The following is a 21,080-nucleotide window of genomic DNA, read 5'->3' as shown; positions in this document are numbered from 1 at the left end:
GGGGGGGGGAGGGTGGTGTGAGATTTCCTACTAGCATTGCAAAATAGTATGAAAGCCAGCGATAGCTCTTGCTTCAGAACCATCGGAACAGATCTGGCCATAGTCTTTTTAGCTATCTTCTTTCTCTGTCGTCATGGAGGAAGCGTTCCTCGAAGGAGGATTTCCGCCACTGCGGCTGCTCGGTAAGGATGCCTACTTCCTCAATATTTCAACTCCTCAATTTTTCAACTCCTGATAGATATTAGGACATGCGGAGAAATATTCAACAACGCGGAGTCATTTGGGAATCTATCTCAACGTGGGTCTGACAGCCCTCTATAAGCGACCAAGCGGAGTACCTGTGAAACCGGCGCTGTTTTACGCTCTCTCGATGCTCATTGCGAGGCACCCTATACTTTCGGCAGTTCCATTTGCTGTTGACACACCAAATCCTTATTTCGTCCGTCTTCCTAAGATTAAACTGAGTGAAGTTGTGATCTTTATGGAAGAGGAAGCGAATTCTCCTAGCTTGGATTGGAGAGAGATCCTTGACAAGGTCCTTGAGCAGCAACACAATTGCCCCTTCGAGATTCAGCCAAAAAAGTCCTTTCCATTCTGGAGATTGTGCGTTGTGGAGAGGCGCAGTTGCCCCAGAAACTTTGTTCTTGTGTTCGTGTTTCATCATTCACTTATGGACACCAAAAGCGCTCTTTCGTTCCACGATGAACTGGAAGGATACATGGCTCAATATGACGGTCTCGAGCAAAGCGATACAGTCTACAGTCCTTCTGATGCCCTCATTCCTCCAATAGAGGACCTATATACACTCCATGTTTCACAAGAGTTCTTGCAATCTCAAGAGAAGGATAGCGAGCCATCACCTGATAGCTGGACGGCTGCTCCTCAGTTCACACCTGTCAAGACGCGCTTTTCTTCTTTGTGGTTATCTGAGGTCGATACAAAAGTTCTCATAGCACTGAGTAAGAAGGAGCAGACATCGGTCACGGCGACACTTCAAGTGCTCATCGCGACCTGCATTTTTTCTGTTCTTCCGTCAACATATCATACACTACAGGGAGACTGTGCAGTGTCACTGCGAGGCTTTCTCCCGGAGCCGATCACTGCGACCACTTTGGGTTGCTATGTCGGATCGTTATCCGTAACGTACCGCAGAAAGCCATCCTTTGATTGGAATGAGACTCGCCGCACCAAGGTGGCCATCGATTATGCCATGGCACAGAAAGGGGGTGACATGCCGGTTGGATACTTGCCATTGATTCAAAACCAGCACCACTGGATGCTACAAAAACTGGGCCGGAATAGAAAGAGTGCATTTGAGTTATCGAACATTGGAGCAAGTTCTACTTTGCGAGGGGGAAGCAATTTCGAAATTAAGAGTATGCTGTTCAGCCAGAGCTCTAGTGCTTGCAGCGCCGCGATCAAGGTCAGTGCTGTGACAGGGCGGGATGGAAGGTTGTTGTTGGGCTTTACCTGGCAAGAGGGGGCTATAGAAGCCGGCATGATCCAAGAGGTTCAAAGGGCTCTCAATGGGGAGATAGGAAGATTAGCAGTGTCTGGGTAGGATTACTGCGCAGGATTACCGAATAGCAAATGACCATTTCAAATCAATCTCTCTCAATTATCCATAGTCTAGCTTTAGTAGTGTCTTGCCAACATCATCCGACAAGGTAAATTGTTGTTATGTGGCCTCAGGCATCAAAGCACTTGGTAGTAGATAGTCGGAAGCTCAACTTATAGGAATCAACTCTCACCCTTCTCTCCTCTCTTTCGGTCCCTACTATTCTAGTGCCATAACATTTGTGTCTAGTTGAACTATCGACTTGCATGAAAGAAGGCTCGAATTGTTGCAGCAGTATTAATAAACGTATACTGCTACGTCACTTCAGAAAGTAAGAATTAAGAAGAAATATGACCATGGAGCCCCTTATATGCTCCACGAGGACAAAGAAAGGCAGATCTGACTATCTGCAGGCAAGCAAGCAAAGCCCTGCTACCTTACTGCCTGGATGCTTGAGTGCATCAAGCATACACGAGAAAAGGATAAACGGGGAGATAGGTGGGAAATGTCTTGGGACAGTTTTGAACTTTGGACTGACTAGTGACAATAGAAATACTGTCATTGTGGCTTGATAGCCTGAGAAGCTTCATCGTCGGGCCAGTGGACTTTGGCTATGATGTCAGTACTTCGGGTCTCAGTACCCAGAAGCGTCCGATTTAAAGGCAACGCCCATCTTTCTTCGAGCTTCAGACTATCTATTTGTTGTACCATTGATTTCATCATAATCGAGGTCAGATCTTTACAATGACTCATCTTTCTGACTACCGCGTGCTTTCCTTCGATGTCTACGGTACCCTCGTCGACTGGGAAGGGGGAATTCTCGCTGCATTCCAGCCCACACTTGACAAGACAGCCGCTCAATTCTCACGCAAACATTTGCTCACTGTCTACCACGAGCTAGAACGCGAGCAGCAGAGCAAGACTCCTGATATGCCTTACCATCAGTTGTTGACAACTGTGCACCCTGAGTTCGCCAAGCGTCTGGGTCTGGAGATCCCCTCCGAGGAGGAAAGTAACCGATTTGGGGAGTCAGTCGGTAACTGGCCCGCGTTTCCAGATACTGTTGATGCCCTCAGGCGTCTCTCCAAGCATTTCAAGTTGGTGGTTCTATCGAATGTTGATCGTGCATCCTTCGCCAAGACCAACGCAGGCAGCCTAGAGGGCTTCCCCTTTGATTTGATTATCACTGCTCAGGATGTGGGCTCTTACAAGCCCGATCTTCAGAATTTCAAATACATGCTCAGCACGGTGAAATCGACTTTCGACATTGAGCCCTCACAGGTCCTTCAAACTGCCCAGAGCCAGTTCCACGACCATCATCCTGCCAGCAAGATCGGAATTAAGTCCGCCTGGATTGAGCGACCCGGTGCCACTATGGGAAACTTGTCGGATACTATTTATGATTGGCGATTCGATACTATGGGCGATATGGCTAAGGCATATGAGGCCGGACAGTAGATATTCATGAACGAAGTGATGTCTCTCTACCTAACTGATGTTCGAAAGCTAAAATTCTTTTTCTTTGATTTTGTTGGATGAGTAGTGATTTTAGAAAGCTTCCTTCTGAAATAGAATGGTGCGTTGGCTGCTTTCCCAAGCGCGGCCAGAAGACTGATAGTTTTTGGGCTATCTTCATCGATTTCTCCACGATATCCCAATTCTTCGACTAGTGGGCTTGGTGTTGCAAGCCAATAAATTCCACATACTCCCTTTGGTTATTTTATTCCGTATTAATAAACTGTTTATATGGTGGCCAGGGTGCCTCATCCAAATGCTCCAATATCTTCTGATCTCCATATATAGCTTTTCACAAAATTATTTCTTCACCCGACAGATGCATTATTAGCAAAACTATGTTATGTCATTTAATACCATGCTTTATCTCAGGCGGCTTCTATCGTGCTGCTATTAAGGTTATAAGCCTGAAAGCTCCTCGTAAACTCCTGCGCAGGACCTGTTGGTTTGAATTTAAAACAAAAAGCACGCATGCTAGGGTATAGCTTTACAGCAGCCCGAGTAAATGCGAACAGTTTTTCTAATTGATAACATGCTCTACTAGCTGAAGATTACGCAGAATGATTTGCATCGCGCTCTCCCCACCAAACCACAATTCACGGCCGCCGGGTACATGTACCCGAGTACAGGACCGCACATTATCGAAGCAGGGAGAAAACGCGGGCCTGTACCAATTAGTAAGTCCTGGCAACCCGGATTAAGATTTTGGCGAAGTTTTCCATCTTACCTTACTATCTCTCACTAATGTAACGAATCATCGCTAAGTATATTGCTATCACTGGCTGGTATGTAACCCGGTCCGAGTCCACCGGTATTGCCAAAGAAGCCGGCGGGTAGAAGCAAAACACAATACACCTGTAATGTAAATTATAAATATAAGCTAAACCATATGTGCTCCTCTATTGTATATGAGGCAACTCCCATATGCTTAGAAACTGCATGCGTCTCTTCAGTCTTAACCTTTTACGGCTTTCACCTCGCCAAGCAAGAGCACGATCATTCAGCATGACTCATATCGTGCCACAAGTAAGTCATAGAATCGGTTTCCGATTGGTTCGAATTGCAAGGTTAACCTATGGCTTCAGTTGAAAGACAAGACTTTGTTCATTGGAAAATGCCATGTCAACGCTGAATGGGTTGGGGCTCAATCAGGAAAGACCTTTGAGGTCACTGGTGAGGAAAACCGCACATGGCCTGTGTAAATAAGCATCTGACAACGGATTATTAGATCCAGCCACCGAGAAGGTCATCGGAACATGTCCAGAATTCAGCGCACAAGATACCGAGAGAGCCATCAAGGCAGCCTCAGACGCTTTTCCGGCCTTTCGCAAGACGCCAGTACGCGAAAGGTCTCGATTGCTGAGGCGTTGGAATGACCTCATCCTGCAAAACGTGGACGACTTGGCGACTTTAATAACCTGGGAGAATGGGAAACCATTTTCAGAGGCCCAAGGCGAAGTCAAATATGCCGCAGCTTTCATTGAATGGTTTAGTGAGGAGGCCCCTCGGTTGTATGCTGATACGATTCCTACATCCGTTCCGGGTAACCGGGTTTTCACAATTAAGGAACCTCTGGGTGTCTGTGGCTTGATCACTCCGTGGAACTTCCCTGCTGCTATGATCACCCGTAAGATCGGCCCGGCATTGGCCGCTGGCTGCACGGTTGTTGCGAAAAGCCCCGGGGAGACTCCATTTACTGCCAATGCCCTCATGGAACTAGCTTTTAGAGCGGGTATTCCTAAGGGTGTGATAAATGTCGTGACTGCGCTAGAGAATACTTCTGAGGTCGGCCACACTCTCACCACTCACCCGGATATTAAAAAGGTCTCGTTTACGGGCTCGACCCGTGTGGGTAAACTCCTAATGAGTCAGGCTTCTTCCAGTGTGAAGCGAGTGTCTTGGGAACTTGGCGGCAATGCTCCATTCATTGTCTTTGATGACGTGGAAGATATCGATCTCGCAGTCACTGGCGCTCTTACGTCGAAGTTTCGAGGTACAGGACAAACCTGCGTCTGTGCCAATCGAATCTATGTCCACAGATCCAAATATGAAGCCTTTGCGGAGCTTCTTGTCAAGCGAATTAAGAACTTCAAAGTAGGAGCTGGATTCGCCGAGGGTGTTACCCATGGGCCTCTTATCCATCTCGCAGCCGCACAAAAAGTTGCTGACCACGTTGCGGATGCTAAATCCAAAGGTGCTCGTATCCTTTTGGGTGGGAGCCCAATCAATGACCTAGGACGCAACTTCTTTCAGCCTACAGTCTTGGCTAACATGACCCATGATATGCGCATTGCCTCTGAAGAAACTTTTGGGCCTATAGCAGCCCTATTCCCTTTCGATACTGAGGAAGAGGTAATCCAGCTAGCCAACCGCTGTGAGGTTGGCCTAGCGGCGTATATATTCAGTGATAATATCAGGAGAGTTTTCCGCGTAGCGGAATCCCTCGAGGTTGGTATGGTGGGTGTTAATACTGGATCTGTCAGTGATGTCGCTGCTCCGTAAGCATCCCATGCCTAACCCCCTAATTCTCCATTGAACCATTGGCTAACGCGACGATTGATCTTGTAGATTTGGCGGCGTGAAAGAGAGCGGATTTGGTCGCGAAGGAAGCAAATATGGAATCGAGGAATTTGTGAATGTCAAGAGCATCACCTTGGGTGGAATATTCTAAGTCAAATATATTTCGCTTCTAACACGGAGTGTATGAGCGATCGTTCGGGGGATAAAAGAATAAGGTTGAAGACTTGGGCCAGGCCTACAGGCTAAATTTGTGGTCTAATCTAATTCCAACCGGCCTTCTAGTATTCTGGCGTGAAGGAAATTACGGATTTCTGCAATTGAACTATAATGCTTTCAGATATTCCACCCATGTAGAATGCAGGGGTTCATGCACGCATTACGTACTTCTTGCCAGATCACCTGCATGATGCACAACGCATGGTGTGGCATACACTTTGTGGATCATGAAGCATACAGGACGGATGGAGATACGGTCCGCGCGGGACCACATGGTGCATCTGGGTTCCCCTTGAACGCGAGGAAGCTACCTTTCCTTTTGCTTCCTCGCGCTACGTCTTGTATCTAGAGTCGACTATAGCTTTTCTTAATATTGATTATTCATCTACGAAACTCCCCCTAGGGACAGACTGTATACACAAAATGCATGCAATTGAAAGAAAGAACTGCTCGTAGAGTCACAATGTTGATGAGCGATATAATGTAACGTAGGGTTTGTGTATCTTCAATGATGATAATATTAGAATGAATGAAACACCAAAGACTAGCTGAGGAGTGGTGAGAACATGATGGTAAAATATTAAGGGTAGACCTGCGGTTGGTGATTAAACGATTAGTTGGCTCAGAAATCCGAGTACGGAAGTTCCATCAAATCTTTACCTCTTGAATTTGAGGTATGCCAATTGTGAAATTAATTAACACAAAAAGGATTTATTTGCTAAAAGGAAAATAAAGGTTGCTCTAATCACACCTGCAGTTGACCGATTCTTCCAATGTTTATACACCGGTTAGCTGTCCAAAACGAAATTCTAGTATAACTAGACCTTAGCTTGATACGTTACTATGATATCGTTGACCGGCTCCTCAACCTTTTTTTCGTGGGCCATGACTCTGAAGACCACGGTTTCTGGAGAGCGACACTGGTTTTCAACGCCCTAACACTGTAGCCATTCGAAGCTTTTCAGAATCCCTGAGACCTACTTAATCTATACCCGCAGCTATTTAGTTCCCTGCTCTCCTCAGCCATTCCCAATAGTGGCGCTTTGAGGCATCTCTTAACATGGCTTCCGCATCTCCCACCCATTCCAATCGATCTAAATCTGTCAAAAAATCCATGCGCCAAAAACAAGGTCGTCGCAAATCAAGCCTAATGAAAAAAGCGTCTGAATACAGCAAGGTGTGCGACGCTGATGTCTGTGTGGGCATACGCGTTCGGGAAACCGGCCAAGTATTCATCTTATCAGCGGATGCTTCGGGATTTTGGGCTTTCCTTGGCTCGCAGTTAGTATGTTGCCAACTATGCCTCTGATAAAATGACGACTGACCTATCAAGAACTCCTACTATCTATCCCTAATGCTAGTAATAGACCAGGATCTGGAGCAGGTTGATAAAGATACACCGGAATAACATACATGAAGTTGTACGACTAAAGCGGAACCTTTACCAGACCAGAGCCTTTGCAATCAATAGATTGTTTGCTATATTCTCGGTCCGCGATTTTTAATAAATTATCTTAATAGATTAGAAGTTACTAAGGCCCTGAGGGTAAAGCACGATAACTTGTGGTTCTAAAGAGGATTCTCTATACTTAAGAGTTCGCAGTAGATTCCTAAGTTATTTACGACTACTTATTAGCCTAAGGATAGGGAAACTAGATAGCCTATGCAGTCAGCTTATCGCGTGCGTAAATTAAACCGTGGTAGAGATAAAGCGACTTCTAGAGGTATGAAAAAGCCTATATATAAATTGATGAAAATCTCTTGTGAAGGTTTGAGAAGAATCCTCCGCGCTGAGCTTTAATGGTATCTTACACGGCTTCTATTAATTATTTAGAGAACTATTATAAGCCACCAAGGTACAAGGAGTTGTAATAGGGCCTGAAAAATATAGCATGAAATAAGCTTAGCACGGGTGAAAATAAATTATAGCTGGAGACTTGGGGGGTGTCTAGGTATTAGGAAAAATACGCGTGATTTGGAGTGGGGACTGCTGTCTACCTAATAATATTCAATAAACACCCTACTTCCCTAAAAACACAATAAATAAATTATAATTATAATTTTTTTCTAAAGCCTCGCATTTCTGAGACAACCAATTGTTTAACCAACAACTGCAAGTTTGCTTGCCGTTGACCTCTCATCTTTCACCACTATGGGCCTTGTACTACTCGTCGACGATGTCTTACAGACTATATGTCTATTCTCGTTTAAGCTACTGATTGTTGTGGAAAGCATCGTTGATATTGATTGTGCTTTCGGTCAACTCCCAATAGCCGTTGGTTGCATGTTATTGTTCATCAACGCCATGTCTCTTCAAGCAGTGTCTTTGGCTTTGCTCGCGTTTTAATTTGCATTCCAAATATTAATTACCCAGACCAGATCCCGCTTTTTTTTATCTCGCGAGTGAGACCCTCACATTTCTGGGATCATATTCGATCCCAGAATCCATGGCATGGTTCCTAGGCACGCTCTTGGCCGCTCACAGGAGGAACGGTCATGGTCCCAGAGGACCTATAGCTCCCGGGGTGGACTGTATAGCTCTGGGAAATGAGAGGTGAGAGTGAACCGTCTACTGACATCGCTAAGCGCCTCAATGAGGTCGAGGCTTCTATCGACATTGCTAAGCGAGCCAGCCGAACTCGCAAACGCCTATGCTCGATATCTTTTCTGCTATAAATTCATTGCCACCAAACCTACCATATCTCCCATGGCTACTTCAAAACTTCAGTACTCGGAGTTGATGCCTTAGGCCACCATGTAGTACCCCGGGCAGCAACCCCTCCATACGATATCTCCTTTCCAATATAACTCTCCCCTCCTACCCTTTGGTCCCTACATTCTCAGTGTCCTAACAAATGAAATGGCACAAATGTAGACAAAACAAAATTATCTTTACCTGCATCGCCTGATCCCTTATTATTACATCATGTCCTAGCATTTTCAGCCCCCAAAATTCTAACTAAAGATGGCTAGATCCCTGGGGCCGACCCCTAGGGTGAGACTGGCCTCTCATGTCTGTAACCTTTGAGAACATTCACTTTAAAACTCTTCAAACCTGTTCTCAAGATTTCATACATCAACCCTCCTACTCCAACATGGTCCACACCTTCTATGACGGAACCATTGTGGTGGCCGAACACATCCTAGGCTCCCTGTCCCACTTTCTCCAACAAGCCGAGCAACGCCCTAATGCTACCGATCTGCTCAATGCACGTCTCTGCGAGGACATGTATCCAGTGACCGACCAAGTGCGCATCGCAACCCAATTCTCTGAATACCTGGTCGCCCGACTGACCGGTCGGGAGCCGGTAACCACTGAAGGCAAACCCACCACATATGCTGAATGCTATGAGCGGATTGAGAAGGTGCTAAAAGCGCTCAAAGAGGCCGACAAGGATGTCGTCAACCAGCACGCTGATAAGCTTAAGTCCACTCAAATGGGCCCGGACCAGGCGGCGGAAATTAGCGGTGCTATCTATGCCCATACCATTGTCTTGCCGAATATTTACTTTCATCTCACTACCACGTATGGAATTTTGCGGAAGGAGGGAGTGCCGCTGGGTAAGCTGGACTATTATGTCGGTTTCTCTTCTCGACGACTCGCTTGAGGATGTAATTAAGACAACTAGTTGTCCATGCAGTAACATTGAATTTGTTGAATTTAACCAAATAGAGCCCTAATCAATTGAACTGGGGTTTGAATGGATTTGTTACATGTTTCCATAGGTTTCCATAAGTTATCGATAGTATACCAGAATGCGACTCCAAAAACCGTTGGGACCGTCTTGGATAATCTTAGTGTATAACAAGCATTTATGATCCGCCCGCATTGCCGAGTATGCCCGGGTCTATCAGATTACGCTAGAATAAATAACAGCGTGCTCGATTTCAGTAAATTGATATGGATAATGTATGTGATTAGTGGAAGCTATCGAGCAGGTACTAGACGTGCCCGCATTGAATGAAAGTATAGAGAGGAACTTAGCATTTCGTTCGTAAAAGAGCTTGGTTACTACTTCTGGGAGCAATCAATAGCGTTTCTGGGAATATGGAATCTGAGTGTGACGGATCGCGGGTGCTTGGGTTGTACCACTACGGCAGCTGGCCAAAAAGGCACAATGTTTGGCCAGCGACCACACACCCCAGCTACTATATATGCTCCATCTCTGAAACTGATTTAGACCTCCTTGAATTCTTAGATCAAGAAGGCGAGCCAAATGTCACCCCTGTAGGAGTCGTAAGAACATTTATGTACTTCGTCCTGAATCTTATATAGAAATATGAAGTCCGGCTTGTGATTTTTGCACAAACATGACCTACGTACTTGCAAGAGAAACATCTCAGGACGATTTGCCACCTGAGAGACATCTCTTGAATCTAAATATGTAATGTATGGAGGAGTTTACCCTAAGCAGGGGATCAATAGATGAGGAAATGGGCGACTTTAAGTGGATAAAAAACTTTGTCGCCGAATGTACCTGCGATGGTATCACTGTCGCTAACGCTCTAGCCCAGTATATTCATCGAAAGGGCATACGCTCTGGACTCTAGGAAAGGATAGAAAAGCCTAGCGAGGAAATGTGCGATATGGCCTTCTATGTCTTTGATCGATATGGAGTAGTCGAGACCAACTTGGTCTGACCTAGTATAAGGGCTATCTAGTGTAAAGAAAGAAAGAATAATTAGTAGTGAAATATCAAAGAGGAAAAATAGTTGGAATTAGTATGGAAATGGGGGACTAATACTACTATTCATGTCCCGAGTGAGGCTGGTATGAACTCCCGGGGCCAGCAAGGTGAAAAGCCAACTTAAGAGATAATGTCCAGAAATCTTTATTTGATATAAATTCGGGTTTAATTTAAATCAAGCTTTTCAAATACCATTTCCTCTTAGAATAGATAAACCACATGTGGGACTGCGCCCAAAGCTAGAAGATTTTCAACATCAAATTGATCAGCATTATGAACTAAGTTTTGTCAAATAGGAGGGCACTTGCTTTTAATTATACGCCAAATTTGAATACTAACTTGCGCAGGGGGTAATTTAAATCCTCTCTTCACGACTAACATACGTTGAATGTAGTACGTGGGGTACCTCGGCGAGTTTCCTGTGCTCAAAATTGAGGGCGGCGATGGTGCCAATTCCACCCTCTTCAAGCAACAGAACCCGGGAGTTTGGGTTTTGATAGCATTGAAGTTAGATAAGAGGAATAGATTCAGAGAAAATGCAACGCGCTAGTATCATTATAGTGAAATGACAATATGTGCGGTTATGCTGACATGGATAAAGTTCCCGGGTGCCATCACCCGGCCATCTATATGCGCACACATATTTTACAAAAATTTAAACCGAAGGTTTTCACTCATCCCAAGCACTAATACTACTTGATCTTCGTGGATACCTGTACAGTAACCGGTTCTCTTCTTTTTCCTTCCTTTCAACCGGCATTCTGGCTGTCTACCCGGTCCGAGTCAATTTGCCATGTGCATCAAGGCGCATATAAACGCATCGAGTTACTGCACTCATGTCTATTCATTCCCGACGATATCTATATCCGATCTCTGTTATCTTTTTGTGGTCACTTCACTTCTTTCCTTTTCTTTTTCGTCATGCATGTTGTATCTGAACCATTCGCGCCCTCAATCCGCACAGCAGTCCCCGGACCTGCCACGCACGGGATCAAAGAGGAATTAGATACCGTCATTGATGCCCGCACTGTGCAGATGGTCATTGATTATGACCAGAGCATTGGAAACTAGTATGTCATTAACCTACCTACTTCGGCCCTCTTAGCGCATTCCCTGACGGTTTCCTTCTAGCATCACTGATGTTGACGGCAACACATACCTCGACGTGTATACCCAGATCGCCTCTATTCCCGTCGGATACAACAATCCCACATTGATTAAGGCCGCAACATCACCTGAAATTGTCTCTGCCTTGGTCAACCGCCCAGCTGTTGGAAATTTCCCTTCGCACCAATGGCTTGCCCTGTTACGCGAAGGTCTGATGCGGGCAGCTCCTCCGGGGTGCACGCAAGTGTTCCCAGCACAGTCTGGATCCGAGGCTAATGATCTGGCCTTCAAGGCGGCTTTCATGGGCTATCGTCGGCAGCAGCGAGCTGGCAGCCCTTGGACTGAGTATGAGCAGGCGACAGCGATGAAAAACCAAGCTCCCGGTTCCCCCGATCTGGCTATACTCAGCTTCCGTAATTCCTTCCATGGTCGCAGCTTTGGCAGTTTGTCCACCACCCGCTCTAAGCCTATACACAAGGTAGACATTCCCGCTTTCAAATGGCCGCAGGCCGCTTTCCCCCAGCTTAAATATCCTCTGGAAGCCCATATCGAAGAGAACGCACAAGAAGAGGAGATTTGCCTGCAAGAAGTTAGAAGCATCATTTCCTCATGGCACTGTCCCGTGGCTGGTATTATTGTTGAGCCAATTCAAAGCGAAGGTGGTGACAACCATGCCTCGCCAGCCTTCTTCCAGAAGCTCCAGGCCATAACCAAGACACATGGGATTACATTGATTGTCGACGAGGTCCAGACCGGCTTTGGGGCAACAGGAAAATTCTGGGCCCATGAGCACTGGGCGCTACCCTTCCCCGTGGATATTGTAACCTTCTCAAAGAAAGCCCAAACCGCTGGATACTTCTTCAGCGATGAGAAGCTTCGCCCCGACAAGGCCTATCGGCAATTCAACACGTAAGACAACTCGAATTCAAATATCCCATGATCATTGTTGAGAGTAAGCTAGGCTAACCAGCTGACCAGATGGATGGGAGATGCCGCACGAATCATCATCTGCAATGCTGTCATCGACGAGATTCTCAACAAGAAGCTGGTCGAAAAGACGGTAGGCCTTATTATTCCTATTTCGTAAAGGCCTTTGTCTAACATTATATTTTCTCCAACAGGCTCAAGTTGGCGCAGTTCTCTACAATAGCCTGGCTACCTTGGCGGCCAAGTATCCCCACCAGATCCAGAGTCTCCGTGGCAAGAATAAGGGGACATATATTGCATTTGACACGCCTGACTCAAGCACTCTGCTGAAGAAAATGCGCGAGTTGGGCATCAATATTGGGAGTTGTGGTGTTCAAACTGTTCGGTTGCGCCCCATGCTGATCTTCCAGGAATCGCACATCGCTCCTCTTTTGGCGGCCTTTGAGACTGTGTTTTCACAGTTGGAATAGATCTGGTAAAAGAATATAATTTCATTTTATGCGAATAATGCCTGCCACGGCCTGAAATATCGAATTTTAACACCGTAATGAGAATGTGCCTGTTGTTCTCAGCATTGAATTGCTGCCGATTTCTATCTTTTCGGGTGGACCTCCAGTCGACCAAATGTTTTTAGATGCTTTGTTGATGTCTTTTGAAGTGTCTTGGGGCGGAGGGAGGTGGTCCACTCGCGCGTTTTGAATCAAGTCCTAGAGATGTTACCGGAAATGTTTCAGGATTATGGGGGTTCTTTATTTGTGCCTAGCCTAGATGCCAACTCTGCTGTAGTCCGTGATAGAATGCCACTTATATAGTGTGTATTTATATACTAGGCAGACTTGATCTATTATCCTATCTATACCTATTATGATTAAAGCTGGCGGGTATTAACTAGACAACCCTCGGGTTGAAAATATTAAATGATTTGGTTTTAGAACAAGTGCAGTGTTTTATTTTTCTAAAGCAAACTATGAAAGAATAACATTGCATGATCGATGAAATTTGTAGCTCAACTATCTTTTCAAATATATATTTATCACGCCCAGTTCAGAATATCGGCAAAGTCCCACCCAATACGTCATCGTCTCAGGTACATCCGGGTTCCGCCCCCCCTAAAAGCGATTAACGCCCCAGTTGGATTCAAACGTTGATATCGCGCAATGAGCATGTAAAAGCATGTTATATGTTATAGATTAACTGTACATTATTATAGTTAGTCACTCTAAGGGGCATATCCACGAATTTGTTATAACGTAGAGCGTAGAGAAATCTGATGACGACCTCCGTGTCTGAATATGTTGTCGTCTGAGTAATAGCTCGGATTAGCGGAACCCACTCGCCTAGTTCTGTCACCGGATCTCCCGAGCTGCCCCCTTTTGGCTTTGACACACTTTCTGGAAACGGTACTGAAAAGTTGGATCACACAATATGATGCATTCACAATACAGCCAAGGGTCTTTACGCTATTTTTTCTTCCACGGAAACCATGGAGACATACCGATTCCACCTCAGATGTCTGTCGACGCCAAAATTGTGGTGCTCACCGGACAAGGTCAAATGTAGGCAATGTTTGCCTGCTTCTCTTAACCTTCGAAGGGTATTTCTAATAAATCAAGCTTATTCGGCGAAAAATTCGAAAATAGTTCGTCGCCATACCAGTTCAGCGATGGAATATACAATAGCATAGACGGTCAATACGAAACGCCTCTTCCAGCAAAGCCATTGGTTGAAAGACTATTGAAAAATGTCTCGGTACCTTCTCTTGTTGTGGCTGAAGTTCCTAGGTGAGTTTTGCTATATGCTCTGTACGATAGTTACTAATACTACTAATGAGAAGTCACTTAATAGGGGTCGGGCTTCAAGCACCTGATCCATTTCTTTATGTGTAAGTCTATATCCTTAAGTATATTTGATAGACCTGACAGTCCTTCTAGCGCAGTTTTAGTCCTAGGAAGAGATGACCTCCGCCCCTGCATATCTGATGACAGAGAATACTTAGCCGTTATGATGCAAGCCTTTATGCCTCGGTTTGTAAGATCGATCTCTCCAATGGCCAGCGAGTATCTTCCAGGCGATGCTCATAACCTGTGCATCGACTTAGCCAATCGAATGGAGGCCATTGAAGACGACTGCAATTTCCAGACATTCATTGCAATGTACCGGGAACGTTACGTCCGGAAACCATTGCCACAAAGAGCTGTGGTTGAGCTATGCTTGCTTCATGTTTTGAAAATGCCCTTCGAGCTGAATTCCTCCATCAAGAACTCGTTGATACGTTACTAAGCTAACCATTATATTTGTCAATTCCACAATATATTAACATATTCTACCTTAATTTAATAAAATTCTTTTTAATCTAAGGTATTTATCTCATTTGTCGAGGAAAATCGAAGAGCTCCATGGCCAATGGGCAAACCTCGGCAGATTACTCCCGAGGTCGGACCGGGCCGACCAGTAATCAAGTTGCAAACCCTTGGACGCGGATAGTCAAATGAAAGAGTGCCGGTTACTGATTCCTAACATAGACCATCGAAGGCAAGCTAGGAGAATAAGGACCCCTAGAATCATCTCAAAGACAAGGAAAAGAGGTACTACGTGGAACGGCTACATAACAAAATAGATCTACCATCTTGGTCCTTACAAATCCATAAAAGCCAGTATGGCAGACGACAAATCAATAGCATTAATAATTTGCGGTGGAGTTGCTACTCCGTCATGATCTATGGGGTGCGCCGCACCGCACCCCATTTACTCTCCCTTCTGCTAGAAACTCATCTCGCATTCCCAGTACTTAATATATTGCCCCAAAAGTGTCGACGGTGCGCAAGCCTTCACTTTCAGGTTTGAACTCCCCTTCTTATCTCACGCAAATTCAAAGATTCTGGCGCAGAAACTGGATTACATATCAGTGTAAAGCCGATTATTTCCTATTTGGGTATCCAGAGCCGACCCCGAGATACTAAGACTTGACCTTGAAGCTAATTCAGCAACGGCGGCGTTTATTGGAGCAATTAATTCTTTATCCCTCCGTCCAGAGATGTATGTGTTCACATTGTGACTTGTGCTTAGGCCGTTTCATGCAAGTACTACCGTGACCAGGATGCCTCAGTCAGTCTTCAAAGTTCATTGTGGAAGTCAAAGCTATCTCGAAGATAACTTTTGTATCGTGTTAACAAGCGTGGGGCTTGCTGATGCCCATCGAGATCGATTTTTGCCCCTAAGTTATTTCTCGGACTTACACTACGCCGAAGCTTCTCTTATCGAAAGAGGAACAGATGAAAGTGAGACGTATTGTAGATTCTGACTTGACTAGGATCATGCCCTGGTCGAAAAGTGAAATCGGCGAGGTCTAGAATGCACACCATATGAGAAACATGACGCAAAAATCTAACGGCGCAGGTACTAGCGCACAATCGCATCCAATCCAAGCTCTTTCCGCATGATCATCGCTGAGCATCCTGTAGAACCGGTCTTCCGCTAGGGGTTGCGAGCCAATAGTGGAAGGTCTAGATTGTCATTATCTCTCTCACATGTATCACTATCAATTGCCTTTGATGAGACAAGGGGTATCTACCAAACCCATGCTCCACCTTATTCGGAGTCGCAAATTACGAATTGCGGGCAGATCAGCGGAGCTTGGCTTTTTTATCTTGATCTTTTCGGAGTTATGACCCCTTCTCGGGGCTATATAACGAGCATATACAACTGAGATTCACTGCTTCCCCTTCCGCTCAAGCTCTCCATTCCTTTCAAGTATAGATAAAATCTTTGGCCACAATGGTCTTCCTATCTCTGAAATACGCTCTTTCCGGCCTCGCAGCGACCGCTGCCGCTGTTCCTCATGCCAATCGGAATACATGTGACAACTCTTCGCTCAACACCACCGCCACTACCTATACCACCACTTCCGAAGACACCATCTTTACCGTTGCTAGGAAGTTCGATCGTGGCCCCTGCGATATCGCCCGGTACAACCGGATGATCGACGCTGAGCATATTTTTGCCAATTTCACTCTCCGAATTCCGCCCCAGGTCTGCAATCCAGACAGCACAACCTGTTTTTTGACTCGGCAAAATGCCACCGCTACTTGTCTCAAAGGTGGCCCGCATGACTACAGAACCATTGCAGGTGACACCATTGAGAAAATTGCTTTGTACAAGTTAAACATGACCGTCGAGTCGGTCTACGAGAATGCCAAGATGGGTGTTTCGTCTATCCATGAGGAACTTCCCGTCAACACTTTCCTCAAGATTCCTCAATGTGTTCCTAGTGTCTGCCATGTTACACCGTTCCATTTCACCTACGGTGTTTACAAGGATATTGCGGAGATGTTTGACACTACTGTTGGACAGATCATGGCCTTCAACGGTGGTTACAACTATAGCGAATCGGCTTCGGATGCGGATGCGGCTTGGATAACCGTCCCTACGGGATGCACGAACCTGGCTCTAAATGTTACCGAGGAGATCTAAGTAGTGAATAATTGGATACTTTTGAAAGCTAATCAATCATTCAATAATGCCGAGGCCGAGATTGGAAATCTGTCAAAATCTGTAGGGGCAGTTTTCCGAAAGGCAATGAAGCCAATGGCAGTAGATACTAGAAATGGAATACTTTCTTTGTTGATCAGCTTCTGGCCATATGTTGGAGAATTCCGGCCTCACTCTCCTTAAATACCTTAACCTCGATCGTTAGTCCCTTCCTTGGCAAAGCTCTAGCAATCTCTCAGAGACTATTGATTTCTCATACGAAGTTGGTACGGAAATCCGAGACAACGTGGCCTGTCGACCATGACAAATGAGTCATCGTTCAACGCCAAGGAGATTTGGGCGGACCTAATTCACTCTAAATATACTTGGCTTATGCTATTTAAGCAATCTTGAGCGGTTGAAACAGTGATTTTGCAAAATTCGCGGCTAGAGACGGATACATGGGGGGGCAAGTATGCCGACATCGGGCTAGGATAGCGTTACCTATACAGTTAAGATGGCTTCAACGCCTCTTTCAGAGTACTCACATATTTTAAATCAGTCTAAAAAATTCAAAGGACACGATTTCAGGATGCCTTCCACGTTAAATATTGCGCAATTGAATAACAATCCCTCTCCTCACCGGATCATTATCGTTGGGGGAGGCATCGTCGGCGCAGCGCTTGCGTTCCATCTTTCTAAGGGCAAAAGTGAAAATCATATTATACTCATCGACAAAAGCCTAGAAACGCTATTGGGCTCCACTGGTCATGCTCCAGGATTCGTTGGCCAACTCAATGAGTCCCCTGTCTTGACTCGGTTGGCCAAAGACACCGTCCAGGACTACCTCACAATCCCAGGCGGCTTTGAAACGGTCGGTGGATTGGAACTTTCCTCTACGGCTTCTGGCTTGGGGATGTTGGAGCACCGACAGAAAACAGCACAGGGTGCTGGTCTACCTGCGGAGCTTCTCACTCCAGAGGCGGCCGCTTCTCTTGCCCCGGACTTTATCGATGCCGACTCGATTAAGCACTGTCTCCATTTCCCCTCAGATGGAACCGCAAATGCAGGCGTCATTACTTCTTACTATGTTGACCAAGCTCGCGCCAGAGGGGTGGATTTCTTAGAAGCTGCCGTGACGGGCTTTGCGACTAAGAAGGACAACCAAACATCGAAAATAGCGACTATTAAGACTGCTAGTGGAGATATCAACTCGGAAGGAAGTACTGTGATTCTCGCCACTGGCATTTGGACATCTTCCTTGATTCGCAGCGACAACATCCCTATCACGCAACTTCCGATCCCTATTGTCCCCGTCGCACACCCTTACACCTTCACACCGCCTCGGGCTAGACGTGTTGGTACCCCGTACCCATTCGTTCGCTGGCTGGACCACCACGCCTATGCAAGGGACCACGGAGAACGGGATGGTCTAGGCAGTTATGATCATCCCCCGATGCAGCTTGATCCCATTGAAAGTGCGATTGGGGCTTGGCCACCAAGCTTCGATCAAGTGCTGTTAGACGCCTCTTCGAACTTGAAGAACGGAGCTGAGTTCCAGGTCCAGGGACAGAACACGAACTCGGAAGAGCCTTGGGTAGCGGAAAAGCCATTCAATGGTATATTTTCTGTCACGCCTGACAACTTGCCCCTCGCTGGTCGGGTTCCTGATGTTGCAAATCTATGGCTTGCCGCCGCCATTTGGGTTACAACTGCTGCTGGTACTGCTAAGCTATTGGCAAGAGAGATTCTTGGCGATGATGAGAATTCGACAAATTTAGAAGACAAGGTTCTCCTGGACGCCCTGAATCCTGCACGCTTCCAAGGCGTTGAAGCGGATTTGCTTCTGCGGCAATCATTGTCTAAATATAACGATATCTATAACCAGGAGACATAGGCTGATGTGAATGCCTCAAATCTTCTTGTCGATTGAGCTATTTCCTACAAGTTTTATGTTTCTCTAAGTTGCTTGGGGTGATGAAAGACAGGGCCTTCAAGATGTGACCAGCCAGCAGTTGAAAGGCCACACTCATGATCCAATGTATATTCTGTTCAATATAACGACAAAGACCAATGCGATCACTCTTCATCGAAGTTACATGTTTCGCCAAGAGTTTAGGCATTTTTGCCCTTTTAGTACAGGAGCTATGAAGCTGGTTATATCCGACAATCGCCAGTTAGACATAATCAATTCCAAATAGTTACACTGTACTGGGCTTTAACTACAGCAGCTTTTTCGATCCTTATATAATCAATGATCTACGCTAAGCCTGTTCCATTTCTCTCGTTCCCAGAGTGAGTCGAAATCCCACATCTACACTGTCCTCTTCCCGCGGCTCTCGAAGGGTAGCAATAGGCTCGTAATAATCAGTCCACCAAAAAGCCCAGCACATACCCACAGCGGAGCAACAGTATTAACATCTGCGTAACTGCCAACCAGCACGCCTACAATGCCGCCAATCCGATTCATCACCACACAAACAGCATACCCAGTCGCCCGGTGAGCGGCAGGCAGAATTTCGGGCGTATAAGCATAAATAGTGGCATAGTAGATATTAGAAGCAGCTCCAATAGCCGCTGATACTCCCAGATTCTGTGCTGGGGTCTTAACTTGCGTGTAGCCCAGCTGAAGCGCTGTTGTCAAGGCAGCACCGACGGCCAGTGTTCCTCTCCGGCCAAACCAGCGCATTTCCACCAAAAATCCGGCAATTAGAGGGCCGATAAGTCCGGCAGCTTGCGTGATGGCGTAGTTTCTCCAGGTAGTATAGTTTGAGTCATCTCCAGTCTCAGATCCTTTGAGTTTCAGGTAGAATGGCAAGAATAAACCGTATAGAGGTGAGACGGTTCCAATAAGCAGCCAATTCAAGATGATCATGACAGTGGAGTAGCCCATTTTGCGAGTGCTGAAAAGACCTGAGAAGTGACTGACAAGTCGAACCTTGGACCAAACTGATTTTTCCGTGTTGATAACTTGTCCCTGTGCTTTCAGCTGCTCGAGCGAAAGGTTCAAAGGTCGATCGTATTTCTCAGATAACTCCAAAAGAATCTGATACACCTCTTCGTCGCGATTCTGGCTAATGAGCCACTTTGGTGTATGCACCATCCGGACAACAAAGACTCGAATCACGCTCATTACGATGACCAGTGCACCGGATGTGAAATGGAGATACCTCCACCCCATGTTCTGGGCACGGTGGCATGTTTCCATTGTAGCATCTGGATCGCAGCTGTAGTTGCTCATGAACCCCCATGCGAATAAGCCGGTGATCGTATATCCGACTGCCCACCATCCTGCCAAGGCAGTAACAAGCCAAGTCTTGCGTGCTGGAAGGAACTCAAGAAAGTTGGTTGCATCGAGGATGTAATTGCCGCCGGCTCTGGCGGAATATATAGCAACCCTGGTCTGTGTTAGTATTCTTTTGTATCCTCATCTTAAACACTGAAATCACACTCACATAGCAGAGAAGGAGACGTAAGTGGGCATTGCACCAGCAATCAAAACAAATATAGCACTGATAAACAGGCTGGTATTGAATGCAAGCTTGCGGCCAACCACATCGGCAGAAAATCCCCAGACAGCAGCACCCACGAGCAATCCAACCTGGGATGCTAGTGAAATGCCTTGTAGTCTCTCATTAGGGCTGCGATACTCCTGATTCACAGCAGTCTGCGCGATATTTTGACAAACTACCAGAAGCTATCGCGCAACATTAGATGGCTTCATCCCGGTGGCAGTTTAGATTGATACTTACAGAATCCACAGCATATCCAAATCCATTTAAGAAAAACAGTTTCCATTGAAATGGAGTCATGCCAATCTCATCAATAGCAGCGTTTACCAACGCCATTTTCTTCGCGAGAACGGCATCAATCTCAGAAAGATTGATCAGTTCCGCTCTCAGGTCGATTGATCCATCTGAGTCGTGGTTTGTAGCGATTGCTGTGTCGATCTCTGGACTTTTAGTTGTCTCCGACATGATTGATATTGATTGATATTAATTGATTAGAGAGGCCAATGTTTACATCGCCCGGCTTTTGTAGTTAGAGCTTGTATACCGAGCCTGGATCGCGACATGTCTATC

General features: G+C 45.9%; 11 protein-coding genes across 11 annotated transcripts; 10 read left to right on the top strand and 1 right to left on the bottom strand.

Moving 5' to 3' along the window:
* Nucleotides 1–133: 133 nt before the first annotated feature.
* On the top strand, nucleotides 134–1,561 carry PEX2_033390 (Alcohol acetyltransferase; the record flags this gene model as incomplete). The annotated part of the gene is made up of 2 exons (XM_016740614.1): nucleotides 134–182; nucleotides 246–1,561. The coding sequence occupies 2 exons, from the start codon at nucleotides 134–136 to the stop codon at nucleotides 1,559–1,561; spliced, it is 1,365 nt and encodes a 454-aa protein (XP_016601266.1).
* Nucleotides 1,562–2,302: 741 nt separating this feature from the next.
* PEX2_033380 (Haloacid dehalogenase/epoxide hydrolase) lies at nucleotides 2,303–3,016 on the top strand (the record flags this gene model as incomplete). The annotated part of the gene is made up of 1 exon (XM_016740613.1): nucleotides 2,303–3,016. One exon carries the CDS (start codon nucleotides 2,303–2,305, stop codon nucleotides 3,014–3,016), a length of 714 nt encoding a protein of 237 aa, XP_016601265.1.
* Nucleotides 3,017–4,078: 1,062 nt separating this feature from the next.
* PEX2_033370 (NAD-dependent succinate-semialdehyde dehydrogenase) lies at nucleotides 4,079–5,744 on the top strand (the record flags this gene model as incomplete). The annotated part of the gene is made up of 4 exons (XM_016740612.1): nucleotides 4,079–4,099; nucleotides 4,159–4,246; nucleotides 4,302–5,571; nucleotides 5,642–5,744. 4 exons carry the CDS (start codon nucleotides 4,079–4,081, stop codon nucleotides 5,742–5,744), a joined length of 1,482 nt encoding a protein of 493 aa, XP_016601264.1.
* Nucleotides 5,745–6,869: 1,125 nt separating this feature from the next.
* PEX2_033360 (Transcription factor, MADS-box) lies at nucleotides 6,870–7,118 on the top strand (the record flags this gene model as incomplete). Its single annotated transcript, XM_016740611.1, has 1 exon — nucleotides 6,870–7,118. The coding sequence occupies one exon, from the start codon at nucleotides 6,870–6,872 to the stop codon at nucleotides 7,116–7,118; it is 249 nt and encodes an 82-aa protein (XP_016601263.1).
* A 1,786-nt stretch (nucleotides 7,119–8,904) lies between these two features.
* Nucleotides 8,905–9,417, top strand: PEX2_033350 (DUF1993 domain-containing protein; the record flags this gene model as incomplete). Its single annotated transcript, XM_016740610.1, has 1 exon — nucleotides 8,905–9,417. One exon carries the CDS (start codon nucleotides 8,905–8,907, stop codon nucleotides 9,415–9,417), a length of 513 nt encoding a protein of 170 aa, XP_016601262.1.
* A 784-nt stretch (nucleotides 9,418–10,201) lies between these two features.
* On the top strand, nucleotides 10,202–10,360 carry PEX2_033340 (uncharacterized protein; the record flags this gene model as incomplete). Its single annotated transcript, XM_016740609.1, has 1 exon — nucleotides 10,202–10,360. One exon carries the CDS (start codon nucleotides 10,202–10,204, stop codon nucleotides 10,358–10,360), a length of 159 nt encoding a protein of 52 aa, XP_016601261.1.
* Nucleotides 10,361–11,418: 1,058 nt separating this feature from the next.
* PEX2_033330 (Pyridoxal phosphate-dependent transferase, major region, subdomain 2) lies at nucleotides 11,419–13,001 on the top strand (the record flags this gene model as incomplete). The annotated part of the gene is made up of 4 exons (XM_016740608.1): nucleotides 11,419–11,567; nucleotides 11,629–12,513; nucleotides 12,583–12,664; nucleotides 12,726–13,001. 4 exons carry the CDS (start codon nucleotides 11,419–11,421, stop codon nucleotides 12,999–13,001), a joined length of 1,392 nt encoding a protein of 463 aa, XP_016601260.1.
* Nucleotides 13,002–14,272: 1,271 nt separating this feature from the next.
* Nucleotides 14,273–14,811, top strand: PEX2_033320 (uncharacterized protein; the record flags this gene model as incomplete). The annotated part of the gene is made up of 2 exons (XM_016740607.1): nucleotides 14,273–14,316; nucleotides 14,484–14,811. 2 exons carry the CDS (start codon nucleotides 14,273–14,275, stop codon nucleotides 14,809–14,811), a joined length of 372 nt encoding a protein of 123 aa, XP_016601259.1.
* Nucleotides 14,812–16,305: 1,494 nt separating this feature from the next.
* Nucleotides 16,306–17,001, top strand: PEX2_033310 (LysM peptidoglycan-binding domain-containing protein; the record flags this gene model as incomplete). The annotated part of the gene is made up of 1 exon (XM_016740606.1): nucleotides 16,306–17,001. The coding sequence occupies one exon, from the start codon at nucleotides 16,306–16,308 to the stop codon at nucleotides 16,999–17,001; it is 696 nt and encodes a 231-aa protein (XP_016601258.1).
* Nucleotides 17,002–17,590: 589 nt separating this feature from the next.
* Nucleotides 17,591–18,895, top strand: PEX2_033300 (NAD(P)/FAD-dependent oxidoreductase; the record flags this gene model as incomplete). The annotated part of the gene is made up of 1 exon (XM_016740605.1): nucleotides 17,591–18,895. One exon carries the CDS (start codon nucleotides 17,591–17,593, stop codon nucleotides 18,893–18,895), a length of 1,305 nt encoding a protein of 434 aa, XP_016601257.1.
* A 417-nt stretch (nucleotides 18,896–19,312) lies between these two features.
* PEX2_033290 (Major facilitator superfamily domain, general substrate transporter) lies at nucleotides 19,313–20,975 on the bottom strand (the record flags this gene model as incomplete). The annotated part of the gene is made up of 3 exons (XM_016740604.1): nucleotides 19,313–20,396; nucleotides 20,454–20,695; nucleotides 20,751–20,975. 3 exons carry the CDS (start codon nucleotides 20,973–20,975, stop codon nucleotides 19,313–19,315), a joined length of 1,551 nt encoding a protein of 516 aa, XP_016601256.1.
* Between the last annotated feature and the right edge of the window lie 105 nt (nucleotides 20,976–21,080).

This window comes from Penicillium expansum (assembly GCF_000769745.1).
Source record: "Penicillium expansum strain MD-8 chromosome Unknown contig102, whole genome shotgun sequence".
Lineage (NCBI taxonomy): Eukaryota > Fungi > Ascomycota > Eurotiomycetes > Eurotiales > Aspergillaceae > Penicillium > Penicillium expansum.
This window is presented reverse-complemented; position numbering and strand designations above follow the sequence as displayed.